The sequence below is a fragment of the Acanthaster planci genome, linkage group LG11 (assembly GCF_054643075.1).
Source record: "Acanthaster planci isolate LZ-2023a linkage group LG11, COTS_SCS, whole genome shotgun sequence".
Taxonomy (NCBI): domain Eukaryota; kingdom Metazoa; phylum Echinodermata; class Asteroidea; order Valvatida; family Acanthasteridae; genus Acanthaster; species Acanthaster planci.
Window position 1 is genome coordinate 2,203,737 of NC_141787.1, and position 17,252 is coordinate 2,220,988.

Genomic DNA, 17,252 nt, shown 5'->3' on the forward strand with positions numbered 1-17,252 from the left:
TAGATTAATGATATTTAAAAACCAGTTTTAAAGTTACAATTTTAATATCAAAATATCAAATCAGTTGTTTTTCCACAAATCGGAAAATTATGGACGACAGGAAGCCGTCGATTTCCACCAAAATAAACATGCTCTCGTTTGTATTTTACACTCTTACCTTTAAGTACAGTGGCGTTTTTAGAAAAATAAAATAATGAATTTTGTTCCCCAATCCAAGACATGGATACTTCAGTGTAACCACGGAGCTCAGAGCCCCTACAGGCTCATGAGGCAGGACCCCGCCTTGAGTGCAACCGGAATGGATAACGAGGAAGAAGACACTCGTGAAACAACAGACACACAAGAGCCTCATTATGCAATTGCGGACATCCAGGGAATGATTTAATGCGATCATTTACTCCCCATTAGACACAGTGACAGTGTGATGTGACACGTCGTGCCACGATAAGCTAAGTGCACTTTAAAAATGTCAAGACAGAGACCGTGTGGAGTTGACTGCAAACATTTCAGAATTTACTACTACACAAGCGAGACAACGAGATTGTGACTTGGATCAAGAGAGATGGTTAACATAAAACCACTCTCACCCGTAAACGAAGTTAGAATCACAAGCAGAAATTGACATCGGCTATACTCCAAATTGCAAGTGCATATGTTAAAAGACAACGGATTAACGACTATACCTCATAGACGTCGGTTTGGCAAGACAAACTGGGGATCTCATATAAATGTAAATTTTTTTGGGGGGGTGCTTGCGTCATGATTTTGACCGGGAAGGGAAAAACAAAGCTTTTGCTTTTGTGTTGCGTTGTGAGAACCGGACTACACCAAGCACACTTCAACCTTATTCCTCTTCCACACATCTACTTTACTTATTATGATCAAATTGTGAAGTAATCGGCATCTTCCCGGGGGAAATAATACTCGATAAAGGCTTGAACCTGTAGTTTACTCTACATTAGCTTAAAACCACACACACACATCACACAGGCACACCTACAAAAATTGAAACCGGTCACTGCTCCGAACATGTCACTGTCTATATGGCATGATTTGCCTTCGACCAAAATTCGTATAGAAATGAAAAAAAAAAGAAAGAAGAAGAAGAAGAAAAAGAATCTTCAGTCGATGTCTCAAGAAGTGGTACAAAAAATTCCTCAAAGTACGGCATGCCTGGAAATGCTGGAAAGCATGTAATGACACTCGCGTTTCACAGTTCTAATAGGCCTATACAAGCACATCTTCCCACTCAAATCGTGAAATGCTGCATGTTGAAAACTGACCAATTGCAAAACAGTCGTTCAGCAGCAATGCAAGCAAGCGATTAATATTAAACAATAAGCTAAAACGCAAGCACCACCTCATGAAATTTCTCATGCACATGCGAGTGAACGCCACAAATTCAAAGATTAGACAAGCGAGTGAAATATTGAAGTTCGTTGTAGGACGAAGCCATTTTTCATTATTACCAACACTGCTACCCATTCCTACTTACTTTATATACACGCATATGCACTTTAAGAAACAGAAAATGATTCGAAGATTGTCAGAGGAAAATAGCAACCATTCTTGAAGTAAACAAGATACATTTATCATACCACACAACGTTTCTAATTGTTAATTGATTCATATCACGTAAGTCAGTGGCGGCAAATCCTGCATATAGTGTACATGTACATTGGTAGTCTAGGCCCAGCCAGTATCGATTCCTTTCTCGAGTTGAATAACCAAAATCTTACATAGCGCGAGGTCTTTTATCTCGACGATCACCGACGGCGCATCGAGAGAAAAGGAAGAAAAAAAATGGGTACTTCTATTTTATCAAGATTTTTCCCCCTTTTCAATAATTTATCAGATTGCCTTGAGTTGAGGAGAGGTTTGTGTTGCCATGGTTACCAGCTTATAATAATTCATTATGCAGGCCTACGTTGCCATAGGCATTGCCATGCATTCACATGTCATCCATTAATTTGGTATCCATCCTATCGTGTGCAAGTTAATTATTTCATTGTTTATTGATTAGTTGCCACCACATAGAATCACGCAATGTTTTCGAAATGTCTGATGAAGTAAAAATGATAAAAATACAAATTTATAACGTATGGATCCAGCTGATACACTATTGTACGCTTAAACTGATATATATTTTGGATACACAAAACTCAAAACTTATACCCTCTGCAGATGTTAATAAAAGAAATTAGCAATGTAAAACTGGACAGTAAGACGTTAAAATACCAAATTTCAAATATTATCTTATAATATTAAATTATTAGTATTTGATACAAGTATTTGATAAAAGCAGGAATGCCAAACTCTAGCTTTGTAGGTCAGCTTCAAAACAGAGCTGAAAAAACCCACTACTCCCTTATTAGTCAGCGAATTTCAAACGTTACATTTTGCATTTTAAGACTACATCAAGCATACAAAACCGAAGAAAGTAGTAGTAATAGGCAAGTGTTGGCGACAAATCTTTGAAATAAATAAACTGTACATTTAAAATTTAACAAAGATAAAATAGATCACTGAACCAAAATGTACAAAATCTAATTGAATATACAAATTGAAATATGAGTGTGATTGAATTAAACCAGTAGCACTTTTGTTGCATGAGTGGGCAAAGAAACCAAATCACAACGCCAGCGACAAAGTGCCAGTCCAACAGATATAAGTTTCTCTTGGAAACGCTCGGGGTTAGAAAATAGTTACGACCATGTTACTTTAAGAAAAACTGTAAAACCCTGCTCAAATATTTGGCTTGTTTGCATGCACACAAATCTACACAATCAACCATACGCTGAAACTGTCGGATTAAAAATATTCAATTAAGAAATTATGGCGAAAGTTAATGCTAAAAAAACTCTTTTGAATCTTTCGTTAGGATACAAGAGTTGAAGTTTACAAATACATGTAGTTCCACTTCATCTTGTGATTTAGTCCGACATTTTCAAGAAGAATCTGCCAAATTGTTTGGTCATTAAAAGTATAGAAATTAAAATATGCAACACAAATAATTAATATCTGCATTGACCATTTAGTTTCACTTGATTTTTTTTCTGATTTTTTTCTTTCGTTTAGGTGACATTAAGGGGGGGAACCCACTCAGTGACTGTAATTCCGTAAATGGAATACAATTGAAGTTGTGTATCGTGTATAGAAAACGATAATACCACAGCCAATTTAAGTAATTTCGATTACTCTCTAACTGGATACCTTGACTTGCTTAATTAACCCTCTTTATTAAAAGGAAATTGATTTCAAAACTGTTCTCATTTGAACCCTAAAATGATAAACAAGAGATATTTACACGACATTGCTTAACAACAAGTAAAACTTGCGACGTCGTGAAAAAAATTAAGATAGAATTTGCCATGACAAAAAAGAGGTGCCTTTGCCCAAACGGTCCTTCAGGACCACCGTAGGCTCTACACTTCAGTACTGTGAAAGAATGAAATCGGTTGGCATCTTTCACGTGGCAAAAAATGCCGTAAGGTATTCCTTCGAGATTAAAAAAAAATAAAAAAACAGAGGCGCAGACCCAGTCCCATCCGAAGAGAGGGGACGTACTGAGCATTCCTCGTTAAAGGTAAGTGTCAATTGAAGGAGTTTGTGCCTGCCAAAGTGCTGGTTCGGGGCTTAAATTTGAAAATTACATTATCCTTTTTCCCAAAACAAAAGTACATCACGTAGGAACACAGGTAAGGAGAACATATTTCACTTCAATCAACACTCCATTAACTACAACTACATGCCTACCACACTCACAAGCCACTGCATACAAGACTCAGTATGGTCAATCCAAGCTTGCATTTGAACAAAACAGTACTAACAAAAATACAAAAACAGAGCCCTTCTTTTCTCATAAATGCACTTCAGAACCTTGCTACACCTCATGACTCAAAACAGCTGCTTCCATAGACCGTCACTGAACACCTGTTCCTTTTGTTACGCAAATGATATGCATACCATAGGCCCGGTATAGGTGGGTCTGCAAAGTCAACAGAGGCACTTTGGACCAATGAGAAGCCGTCTCGCTCGTGACCCAAAACTCGCTACTGAACAGTGCTAGCAACGCCTTGACATACGGTTGGATCAAACAAGTCTGACGCCATTTTTTGAGTTTCGGTACTTCAGGCTTACCGAAGGTTCGCCCTCACGCATACGTTCAAGAAGTGCATGGAATAATATGGTAAGTTTTAGTAGTTTTCAAGTATCAACCACAATTGCAGTATGGATAGAAAGCCCCAGTGACAGAGGTACAGAGGCGACAGCAGTGATCTTAGAATCAAATTAAAGGCCAACATCTTCCGACATTTTACTTGTGTTCATCCTCGGAATATGTCTAAGTCACGAATGTTTACCCTTGTCAGCTTGCATAGACAGTGACCACAAAGTTCACTATGAACAGTTTACTGCGCCAACGACCGAAAATGCTCACAGCTAATGGTACCCAAGATTGCTGTTAAAGTACATTTTCAAATCTAAGGCCACTCTTGCGTCCTCTGTGTTACCATGGCAACGATGATTTAAGAGTTTTTAAAGACAGAGATAGTGTTACAACTGCGAAGTCGCCCAGGTTTTGACTCAGATAGATTTTTTCCTTTCTTCTCCTCAACTGAATCAGTCACATTTGCCCATCGTAAAGATGTTAAGAAGAAGAAGAAAAGACAAAAAAGAAATTAAAATTCTACCCATACAAAACATCCTTTTGAGAAATTTAGGAATACCTGTACCTCTTTCTGGAAATATCGGAAAATCGTGTAAATCTATAGGCCATAAACCCTTAGAATAACTCAGTCCCAAATGGCCCAGTCCTTAGAAACGCTTCAGCAAATCTCACGACCATTATTGGAAGTTTCCGCAAGGTGAAACTTCCGCGAAATCGGTAAGTGACTGTGTGCTTTGCAGTCCCATGAACGGTATAGGAAACATTCTCGACGACCAGTTGCAGAAAAAAAGGTCCGCATCCCTCCAGAGAATACTCAGAACGAAGAAGGATACTCTCTCAGTGTTCATCCGATGTTTTACCGGCTTTGTTATATGCCCCTCGCTCTGCCCTGAAGGGCAGGAAAATCCTCTCGTTGGGATGTGGCAGGCAGCCTGATCCAAGGATGACTTCCTTTAATCTTGGAAATCGGGGGACGCTTGCTTCCAAGCAGCCAGTGGCGAGGCTATGTCTGTGAAACACGGCCACACGAAGAATCCTGATAATTATGCAAAATATGGAACAATCAGCGTTGTATTTCTGAAAAAAAAATCATGAAATACGTATGTACGTGTTGAAATTTGCTCATGCAAATCTGAAGACATAAGAGTTATTATCAACAAACATATCTCCTCTAGTTGAAATTATTTCTTGAAAGGATGGAAGAAATTTTGTGCAATAACCATATTACAGTGTGCACAACGGCGATCGCTGTTCATCGACGCCAACGCCTCTTTTTTACTTCGAGAAGGCATTTTTACAGCTTGATTCGGAAATTGCATCAACTGAGCCGGGTTCAGTAATGCAAGCACAGTGAAATGTACACATTTTGTAATACTGCAATTTGAAACTCGATATTTGTGATTTCCTTAGTAATCTTATATGGTCATTAAGGGTGTGTCATCATCAGCACTTTGACTGGTATGGAAACAATCAGCTGAACGCTTCGAGAACGATTGTGACATTTCAGGTAAAGGAAATCAATCGATCCATAACAGCGATCCAAGGTGGCCTTGCGATCCACTGGTGTTCATCACATGGAATGAGATATCCATACTTAATCGCAGCTGTCGCATAGATATTATTTGATATGCAGAATTTGTTTACGCAGACGTACTGGCTGCAAGCCAGCTGTGGTCGTGATTGTAATCTGAACGGGGGTTTCGACAGGCCTGCGATTCATTTGCATAATCGATGGGGGGAAATTCATTTTAGATGTGAGAACAATTGATATGATTTATTATTTTTGTGTGGAAAAATCTGGACAGACTCTGATTAAAGGGGGCGTGGCCAATTCATGTTTTAATTCAATGATCATGAAATGAATTGGTATGTCACTGAAAAAAGCTTATTTTACTGTTTAAATTTAAAATATTCTTCCGCAGTCATTGTCATTCCATTGGAAAAACAAAAACAAAAACTCAGCAAAGACCCAGTCCTTTGAAGGGTGTGGTTGTGTTGTTTTTAGATCAGGTCGACACGGCTAGTTTTTATTTTTATTATTTCATTACATGACTCACTGTGTTTGTGATCCTATGAAAAAATATATAACCTAAACATTGTCTTGGTTGGTTATTTAATACGGGCGATTCACAACAGCGCGCCACCAAGAGTTTGCAACACGTTGGCCAATCATAACGCTCGAAATTTGTCGACCCTTTCCAAATGCGCATTGGGTCGACAAATTTCGCGCACTGTGATTGGCTAACGCGTTGCAAACTCTTGGTGGTGCACCATTTTGAAACGACTGTAGTGGCTAAGTACATGTACGTTGAACAAACTTGTGTTTTGATATCAAAATGGCATTAACTTAATTAATTTGAATTGGGAAGAGTCCCACCAACTAAACGGAAATCACTTGACTCATCCCACGACACAGTAAAAAACACTGATAGCCTGCAAGCGTACTTTACTACATGGTGTTTATAGTTTGCAAAGCAAGGCCATAAAATTAAGATCATAAAACAAGTCAATTATCGTCCTCGCAAATAAAATGGGACTCCTTTCTGTCGAGTCCTTAGCAACTCTATCACACCGTTATTGATTCAAGGGGTCCGCGTTGCTTGAGATTCACTATAAGCTTTTATTTGCCCTGCAAACTGGACTTTGGGCGGTTGTGATACCGCACTTTTTAATAGGGGTTGACACCAGCGTTATCGAGGAAACATTGATATTTTGGTGATCGTATATGAACAACAGGCAAGATATAGCACTATATTAGCAGGTTCATAATTGTGTGTGTATTCGGATTGGTCTGATACGCGAAATTGTCGAGACAACCCTCTTTGGTGTACTTTTGAAATGTCTAACGAAAAAACTTAGTGAGCAGTGGTGGTCTGTCTTTGGATTTTTGGATTTCTTTGTTATAAAAACTTTAATAAGACATAACTAAACACAATACAACCATTTGTTTCGTTTCCGTTCACCAAAAATCGCAATGGAATCATTCAGAATAACACTCATATAAGATGCAAGTCTCCATACAAATACTCGTTAAATATTTTCTCGAATGAAAAGATTAATCATTGTAGTGTTATAAATAAATTCAAATTCAATTTATTTTTTAACACATTTTGAAGTGTCATTGCATTCACACCGTCGATTCGGTGTAGCTAAAGTTAAACTTGACTCTTCCTCGAATGCAAAATTTTCTTTGTCCTTAAAACTGATAATTGCGGTATTTACCACTTATAGAGTTCAGTCAATTTAAAAGCCATCAATTTTCACCTTGAGCTCAAACCACACGTTAAGATTACTCACATTAAATTTTCATCGTCAAGGTTGAGTGTTCTAACTTTAAAAACTCATTATGTTTTAAACATTGAAATTCAAATCTCAAGTCTTCGAATATATTTTTTATACATTCATTTAGCAACTAAACAAATGGAAAAGGATGTGTCGTCCGTTTCTGCTAGTGCCATGTAAATAATGGATCAAACCATGTCAGATACATGTGAAACCCAATTCAACAAAATCCAATTAAAATGTAAACAATTTTTTCCACTTTTTACTCCATCAGAGATTGAGATTTCTATCACTGGATCATAGTTTCTTTAGGCGATTGAAATGAAACACGAGCCAGTCCGAGTCCGGTCCAAGTGGCAGTAGGTAGCAAGCAAATTTAGGTTGCTTTCATTTTGTCCCCGCGTACACGTTCCTGTCAAAAGGCACCTTGTTTGTCGGTTTAAGTTAACAAAAGGTTCAGATTTCTCATCCATGTTTGTGTAATACTAAAGCAGTATGCATCGTGATGAAAGGCAAGAGGGAAATTCTACCCCGACGCGAGGCCGACTGGTTAATGGCTGACAATTACATAACAACAATATTCCTTGCCTTGGGCCTCTTGTGCGAATTATTTTCCCCATTTTTATGGTCCACCGCGATTTGAAATTAACTTGAAATGATGAAGATATTGTCACCAAGGATTATTTTCCCAAGGTGAACGACAGTGCAGGATGAAAACAAGACTACAGCAAGTAGATGAAAATTAGACAAGATGTGGAAATACGCGCAGGCTTCGCTTTTCTCATTCATCGACTCTAGTACAGGTATTGAAAAATAAAGGGAGGAGGTTTAAAGTGAATAATGGCGACATTGTAATGTATGAGGATGACGGTAATGATCTGGTGTTGTCATGACAACCATAGCGAATTTGCCGACAGTGTATGAGCAGTATCCTCCTTTTTCTTCCTTGTGCCATTGTTAAAATTCGGTTATTTAATGTGCATGTATTGTTTCAATGATGTTTTAAAAAGCGTTTGGCATGTTGCCAATTTATCTCTTAATTTTTAACTGCTGTTTGCGTATACAAAATCACTTTAGTGTGTACTGGGCTAGATTGTTGCCATCACAAACCGTTTAATCCGGTAAAAAAGAGAAATACTCGTTGTGAACAACAGGTTCTGAAGTTCAGTCAATTAATTAGCCGATTTCGCACAGTCGAAATGACAGGTGCGCGCTAGATCAAACACGAAACCTGGCAGTCGTCGAGGGGAGGGCTTTAAACGCCTCGTGCTAAATTGCGTTGTGTCAAAGGTTGGTTCGCGTAAATATTGCTAGAAAGGTTTATACTTGGCACCCACTGCGTAAATCGGTTAAAATAAGCCGGTGTTTATGAACACTTTACAGCATTAAGAAACATCCACACTAAATTGCATTTTTGCTGAAGTGGATGCACCAGACTTATTGCATATTACGCCTTTGTGTGGTGCAGTAAATTGTTCAAATATTTGAATGTGGTGCAGTTTTTTTCGTGATGGGCAAATATCTGCTCAAGCTTTCGAATTCATTGGTTTCTCAAACACGCACACGTAGAGTAGATCTAAAACACATAAACTGTACGTGATGTGGCAGCAGAAAACTGAAGTCGTGAAAGTAATATGGGACTTATGAGATGCCAAAGGGTACTTAAACATTGAACTGAAATGTACATATTGACTGCACATGAAAGGTTTTACCCCGACCGGATATTGCATTCTGTTAAAAAACAGAATTCTGAACATAAGTGTTTGAAATTATGTACTTCTAGCAACATCTTTGACTTTAAAAATATATATACAAGTATTACCCGCTCAAATAATCTGTTTCTGAAAATTATATACCAAAATAAATCCGTAGTTTGCTGAACGTCAGTGCAAAAATGTTTTCTTTTTCTCTTTGGTCAGGTTCTGACTATGCTTGAAAAAATGCAAAAGGCACTTACATGTAGGCGATGATGAAAATTTTCCTCACAACTAACTGCAAGTTGGAACAGTTTGTTCGTGAGCAAATTTGATTGTTTGTAGTATCCACATTCCCTCACGTAAAACCTTCCCCTCCCGTCGTTCTTCGAGGATAGCTCTCCGGATTAACGATCACTCTTCCTCTGAGATGAATAAAGCAAACTTCCCCCGTTTCCATGGCAACAGTTTATCAGGGCAGTACAAGTGTTTTGCATTTTTTCTCGTAGTGTAGTCACAAAGTGCAGGTATCTATGATACAGTAGTAGACCTCGCCCACCGGCAGAACATTCTCCATTAATACAGAATAAAACATTTTGACACGTTCATTGCAGGACGCTCGATGCTGAAACTATGCAAAGGAAAGTGCTGCATATTTAAAATTAAAGTTTAGAGCAGGCGACGGAGCCATTTCCTCAACAGTTGAACAGTCAGCTTTGTGTGGATTTAGGTTCATTAAAAATCCACAAGAGGCTGGTGTTTAATCAGTTTCAAATTCACACAGTAAATAGATGTGAAATTCGATTATGCATGAACAGATTCGATGTTGCCGAAAACTTTGCATCGACTACAAGCTATTTTTTCAATTTTGAACGATGCAGTTCAAAGGGATTCATATTGGACCAAAAGCGTGAAAAGGCATTATCAGAGGTCAGTTACCACCATTCCGGCGACATTTTCAAGTTTTTCAAGTTCTGCATCCAGGTCAATGTCTTCAAGGAGTTCCGGGTTGTTGATCCATCCCAAATCGTCTGGTTCTGCCTCTGGCATCAGCACACACATAAACCGCTTCCCTGTCTGCTCGTCCAAGGGATAAATGGTTGTGGGGGTAAAATGCTCGTGGTTTTCGACCCAACGGCAGAGCCTGTCGTAGATCTCTGGATGCTGGTGTCGCAGGTTCACTCCACGCTGCCGCAACTGCCGCTGAATATGCACTAAGCACACTTGCCTGGATTTCCTGTTGAGTTCCCTGTCTCCTTGCGAGCCGGACGGGGAGGTAATGATGAGTGTGTCGGGGATTGGATCCGGATTTGTCGAGGAAGGATCCGCATGTGGCGGCACCAGACTGAGCTTGGCGCATTTTTTGACGGCAGTGTCCGTCCGTCTTGGCCTGTTGCCTCGATGTTCCTCTGTGTTCGCCATGATGGCAACATTCAACACAAACTTTCTGTCGGGATCGTAAGTGTGACACATCTCCAACAGATACTTCATGTGGTCACCGAAGAGATCTGAGGTTTCCAGCTCGCGGACGGTGGAGTACGTCGGTGCGCTAGGCAAAGCGTCAAACCCTCTCTCGGTGTAGTTCTCTGCGGATTCCGTATCAGGAAAGATGAGCAGAATTGCCCCACGTCCGCGTGAGAGGTAGCCTGTGCGCGCAACGCGCGTCAGGTCTGACTGAAGCTGCCCGTTGTACCTACTGTGATAGATGACATGTTTGCAGGCACTGTTAACGCGACTGAAAAGGCAGCGTTTCTTATGACGGGGCCAGTGCATTTTCCGGCATTGCCTGGAGCAGTAGTAGGTGTAACAGTTGTGACAAGTCTTGAATGACTTCCGGGCCTCAGAGAGTTCTTTGGTCTTGGCACACTTTTTGTAGCTGCATTTCACCATAATGATCTCCTCACCAATCGCGTCGCTGTCCCCCTCCTCGAATCTCTCGTCATGGTAATTGCCCTCATCCTGCCGCCTTCTACCGATGACGATGGAATTTAATACATTGCCATCTTCGCTGTACAGACTGTCAGCACTGTGGCTCTTGTCGGATGTAGATACTGGAGTGCTGCCTCGGCTGTGGCTCCAGGAGGAACTAAGATCTGGCGTAGAACACGTCAGAGGCGTGGAAGTGGAGCTGCTTCCCCGGTACCCGCTGCTATTTAGATCAACAGCACTTGCAGCCCGCTGATACGGCAGACCTAGTAAACTATCTACAATCTCCTCCATTGTGACCTCTTTAGGAGGGACGAAATTGCTTCCAGGGATGTAAAACCCAGACCTGTTACCAGGCTTCATGTGTCTTGATGTGATGACAGAGAGCACAGCAGCAAATTCGGAGTCTTTTAATTTTTCCAGATCTAATGGGGTCCACGAATTCGTCATGCCGTCAACCACGGTCTCCTGGTCAGACGATGACGCAGAGACCGGATCTTGGTCGCTACGGTGGCCACTTGAAGGGCCGCTGTCGTCGTCTTCCAGTGACGTGTCGGTGATCATTATCTTGACGGTTGTTTTTCGAGGACTTGGGTTCCTTGGCGAGCTCTTAGGCAACTCTGGGCTGGGGGTAACCATTGCAAACCTTGGGGAGAGTTTGACGTTCCTGCTCCCGTCGGGATTGTACCGGGGATCTGGCTTCAGCTCCTGGTCTTGCTGGGCCTCGGTCAGAGACGAATAACTTTGCATTTGCGGACTCTCGATAATACTCGTGCGTGGGGCTGGTGTTGGTGTCCACTGTGTTTGCCTTTCCATGAACTTGTCCCTTCGATAATCACCACTTAATCCCGATGAAAATGGCGATTCAGTGTCCAAGCTTCCTGTTCTTTTTGGCGTGTGTTTGTTGTTGAGTTCACTGTCATAGGGCATGCGATAAGTGTCCACTTCCCTATTCAAATAACCACTTCCATGCGACAAATTGTTGTTGTCCGTTGCTGTTTGCCTTTGTTGCAACTCAGGTGATACCGAAACCCGCTCAAAGGACTTCCTTAGTTCATACATCTGCCTCTGGTACTCCATGTCGTCTATGGATTCATCGGGAAGGCTTCCACTGGCAAAGAGGCTGTTCTTGTCAGACTGACCGTCGTCAAGATCGTCCTGTGAGTCATTGATGTAACCAGTGACGAAAAAAATCGAATCGTTCATATGACGCTCGAGTCGCTTCACTGCCAGTGAATCAAAATACGTGATCTGATCTAGATGATCCCCCTCGGACTTGCTGCGCAAGCGCAGACCGTGTGATGGCGATGATTGGTTTTGAGGGGAGCTAGAGTTTACATCATTTAGTGATGATGATATTTGGTTAAGAGGTTGACCTGGTAGGCTGTCATTTCTACTATGTCCAATTTCGATATCATCAATCACACTTGTGTGGTTATTCTGTGCGTCAACTTCAGTCGGCTTAATCGGACTTTGGGTCGGCAGCTCGGCGCACGAGATGGCGTTGCGGATCGGCTCGTACAGCAGTCTCTTCGGGAAATCTCGGCGATATCGCGCTTCCGATTGGAAGGCTAGTTTGGTCGAAACGGCCGGATGGTGAGTTGGCTCCTCTGAAGAGCTCACGCTCCAGCAATCGCTTAGACAAGAGGAGGGGCTCCTGGTCATGCGAGGCCCCGACTCAGATTGGTTGCTAAGGAGATCGCGATTTTGGTCACCGCTTAACACGCGCTTGTAATGATTGGATTTCTTGTACCAATCAGGCACGTTGAGTTTCTCGAGGCTTTTACGGATGCGCACCCGTTGCTGGGCAACCACTTCACTTGGACTTGTAGCTGACGAGAGCTCCGAATCAGACGTCTCTGAATTTTTCAGGTGACCTTGAGGCTTGGTCTCATGCAGCAGTAACTCCTTCGGTCTTTTAAACTGAAGTTTCTCGGTCAGGGTGGCTCTCAACGCATTAAGATCAGAGCTTTGATTTTCTATTTCAGCAACCCAGGGCAAGTCACCAACTGCATCATTCTCCAAATGTATCGAATCATACGAATTACGTTCCCTACCACTGTTCTGAAGCGTTGTCCAGTCTTTATTTTTGGACTCAGTGGCAATGTTTAAAGCTGCAATTGTCACATGGGATATATCGGGTTCCTCGACTGCACGTGCTTGATCAATTTGCGTATTTTTATTCTGTGGTGTAACATTCTGTGCTGTGTTGGTGTGCTGTAATCCACTCTCATCAAACGATATTCCTGTTGATAAACTTGGTGTTCCAGTTTCGTAAGGTGATACGCTCGTTACTGGTTGGTCTGGACATGTAGGGTCGCCACCCAGAATGACTTGTGTGTCTGTAGGAGCAGCAATAAATGTACCGTCAGGCGTTGGATGAATTTCAACCTCTCCCACAACTTTCCCAGCCGAATCACAAGAATTATCTCGAAATGTGCTGATGGGGCTTGGCGTGCAACCCACTACTGTAAAGAGACGAGCGTCGGGTGAAGCCGTAACTCGAACCTCATCATCATAACGGCCCACTGACGGGGGCTTTTTGTCGTCCTTATCTGTCAAGTCAATATTTTCTTTCTTTAGAAAACCCGCTCTTGTTTGTAGCCCACGCTGAATAGCCGCGTCGGTCTTTAATATGTTCCTCAACTCGCCGTATTTGGTTTGTTGGTGTAATCCCTCGTTGGCATTTGTCAGGGGTTGCTCGGCACCCGCGCAAGGGGTACGCTCCTTCGCTGGCGGCCGGTCAATGTCCGATCCCGCTTGGAGAATCCCGTGATGAGTCGGCGTGTTCGTGAGTTGTGGTGGCGCACTCGCTGATGTTGAGGGGGGAGAAATTGTGGCCGGGGGGTTGTGACTCATACACACGAGGCTGGTGCGGGGCTTGGGTATTGGTCTGTCTTTGGTCGTGCACTGTAAGTCTTCCTTTGGAACTTTTTCCTCCTGTCCTTCGTCCTCATCCCCCAAATCAACCCGCACGACTTCAGCCCGCAGTTCCTCCTTGCATTTCTCTGGTAGGATGACAGTAGAGGCGAGTGTTTGAACCCACTGTGCCGAATTGATTTCATCGGTAACATCAAGTGTGTATCCATGCTGTGAAAATTTGTCATTGGGGATGAGGTCGTGTATGTTGAGTTCACGTGTCTGAATATCAGGAACGTCCACCCTCTTCTGGTCATCTTTGAACGTGACGTTCAACCGCGCAGCATCGGTGTTATCCGTTTCTTCGGCTTGTGATTGGCTGGAAGTGTTCCCGGTAAATGAATATTCATCTTTCAGTGATTGCGCTGCTGATTGTCGGAGTAATGGCTTGCGCTGCAACAAACCGATCGGTGTACCGGAAAATCCAGTGATGGCTCTTTTTCGCGACTCATCCACATTACTAACATCTTCATATGTGTAAACAGTACTTCCTAACGAACTTTGACCCTCATCAGGCGTCTGGTTTGCCAGCTGGTTGAACTGAGCGTCCAAATCCCTATTTCTTGGCAAGGAAGGGATACCACTCGAAGATCTAGAGAAATACCACTTCGGGACCCGAGATCCCCTTTTAGGGCTCCCCTTGGGTGTTTGGGGTTCATCTTCATTTCCCTTACCTCCCTCCGACTTCAGATCTTCTTCCTCTTCATCTTCTTCGTCAATACTTTCCAGTGAGGTCGGCCACTCTTTAGAGTGGCCAGAAAACGACCCCTTCTTTCTGGAAGATCTCGGTCGTTCACCTGGCGAGGGGCTGTTGCAGAGATCGTGGTATTCATCGTGAGAGATGATCTCACGATACTCCCCGCGTGAATCTATCACTTGCGTATTAACATCCTCCCTTAACTGGCTGGTGCGGGCTTCGCCGTCAGCGTCGTCATGAGCATCCCTTGTGTCTGGCTCCCGTCCGTACCCGCCCGATGTTGCATGGAATTGCTCAATCCGTCGCGGTGAACCTGGGTGGGCGGTGCCGCTGCTATCCTGCCTGGGGCTGTCTCCAGGGTCAGGCAGGTTTTTCAGGATGTAAACCGCTGTAACTGCCACAGCGATCAGAGCTATGGATATCTGAGCGATTAGAGTTACCGGGGCGACGCCCGACACAGTTACCGCGACTTCCCCGTCCATAATGCCGTTTCTCTGCTGCTATCTATCAGTATAAGGGCCAGTACAGTGCATATCATGTCACTGTAGAGCGGTGGCCATATCATATTACTGTATTCGTTTCGATTTTAGTCCACATACAATCGCCGGCGTGTGCATCATTTCTAACCTCTGTGCCTCTTCATGCTTTCAGTTCAGAGAATGGCAACGATCCAATCCTGTCCAAAGTACTGTCATACGTGGACAGACCTAACAGTGAAATTAAAAGGCAGGCAGAGAAAACGTGGGAGACACCCGCGGTTGCTCGCACCCTTCGTTGCCACTAGCAACGCGCATATGAGATGGATGGTTGATGAGGGAGACGATCATACACGACACAGGTCTGCCGCGATCACTTCACTGCGCGCCTCGCACTGTCTGACAGTGCACGCACTGCACGCGGCCTACGCTCTACTCTGTCTAGTCACGAAATTGTCCGCACAAGAAAAACCTTGCCTGCTGATAATAATGCACGCACGTGAAATCTCGTCCCACCTCCTACACAGATAATGCCGAATTACCGATTCCATTCATCGTTCACATCGAACTACAAAAAATTATCGATTTAAACCTGAGCTTGATGTTTGTTGCCAAATGTGTGGAGAATTTTTTCCACAAATGGACAGTGCTGTAGCGAGGATGAACCATAATGGAGACTGGCGGTTAATAATTAATGACGCAGTACCAAAGGGGTGGATGCACTGCTTCACTGTACCACGCATACATCTCTCTATCAACTCCAGTTAGTCATTAGGAGCGTGAGGGCGAATAACAATAAGATGACATGAAACACGGGTAAAAAACGCATCCGACGTAAGACAATAATTCCTGTGCGTAGAAGCGAGTAATATCTAGTCATCGGAAAACAGCGCGCTTGCAGAAAAAAAAATCAGAGCCAAAGGCAAAAAGAAGTATATTAATGGACTGAATCTTTATTACGTCTCTCAGGGGCAGAGAATGATTTTGACTTTTTCTTTTTTCTTAATTTTAGCTGGATCTGTTTTCTGGCAAGACGTACAGTGTTTTCATTTTCATTGCTCCATGTATGCGTGTACGTGTTGTCGTATCAGGCTATGCCGATTTTGGGGGAGGGGGTTAATGACAGAGCAAGTAATACCGTACGTTTTCCTTTAATTTTCCAGTAAGCCTGGTCCATTGTTTTTCGATGTTTGAAGTGGTTCTACAGAGCTGGTCAAAGTTCAATACTTGTACATGTTATCCCATTACCCTTAGGTTTTTGGGACGTCGAGTTTGGTAATATGGAACAAGTGTCATACAACGTATGTGTGTTATTACACTGGTGATTTATTATCATACTCTCTAAATGTCGAAGTGATTCGAAATATCGCCCTCTCCGCCGCAATCTCTTGGGTAATCCGTCAGCCCAATTGTTCAAAATGATAAAAAATAGGTCTACTGATTCAAAACATGATTGTTTGCTTTTACCTTCTTCTTAAAATGGTGATTGGTAAAGTCAAATAGCATAGGGCCCTAGCCCAGCTCCTTTGTTTGTCTAGAAGGCAAGTAGCCATTTCGGCGAAAGAGGAATTTTCTTGAGAACTGAAGCTTAACCCTTCTGTTCAGCCACGCCTCTCTGATAATTTTATCTTACCTATATGGTCCCACCCAACACGCACTTCACTTTGTTCGATTCGCGCGGCAGTCCACGGAGCAGTGCCTGACGATTGTCATGCACTGCACGCAGGCGCAGACATAGACGCCGATAGATCACCTCCCATGATTAACCACCCAGCAAAGGCAGACAGACACGTTTCAAACCAAGGCGACGAAACAGGTGCCATTACGAGTCTCTTTATAATACTATTCATCCCGGGGAAAATGAAATAAATTGAAATAACAGAAAGGCCCCCCAAGTGGCTGCGATTGATGACCTGACTGGATCGTCACGAAGCGCGCTGAGAACCCAAGCACCCCAATGCATCGTCATGCAGCTCGTTAACAAATATCGAGAGTAATCTCGGTCGGGAGAGTTGTTCGAAACAAAACCATTTAATCCTCTTAGTCACGGTTTGGAAATTATCGATTCCAGCGATTGTGATATTAAAGAA

At 42.7% G+C, this 17,252-nt stretch overlaps 1 protein-coding gene across 2 annotated transcripts; it reads right to left on the minus strand.

Moving 5' to 3' along the window:
- Positions 1 to 351: 351 nt before the first annotated feature.
- On the minus strand, positions 352 to 15,816 carry LOC110975796 (uncharacterized). Of its 2 annotated transcripts, none has more exons than XM_022228585.2 (2): positions 9,408 to 15,816; positions 352 to 5,177 (listed from the first exon to the last, which is right to left on the minus strand). In XM_022228585.2, exon 1 carries the CDS (start codon positions 15,166 to 15,168, stop codon positions 10,069 to 10,071), a length of 5,100 nt encoding a protein of 1,699 aa, XP_022084277.2. In that variant the 5' UTR covers positions 15,169 to 15,816; the 3' UTR covers positions 352 to 5,177; positions 9,408 to 10,068. The 2 variants fall into 2 exon arrangements, with proteins under 2 accessions (XP_022084277.2, XP_022084276.2); XM_022228584.2 differs by having other exon boundaries at positions 352 to 5,204.
- Positions 15,817 to 17,252: the final 1,436 nt, after the last annotated feature.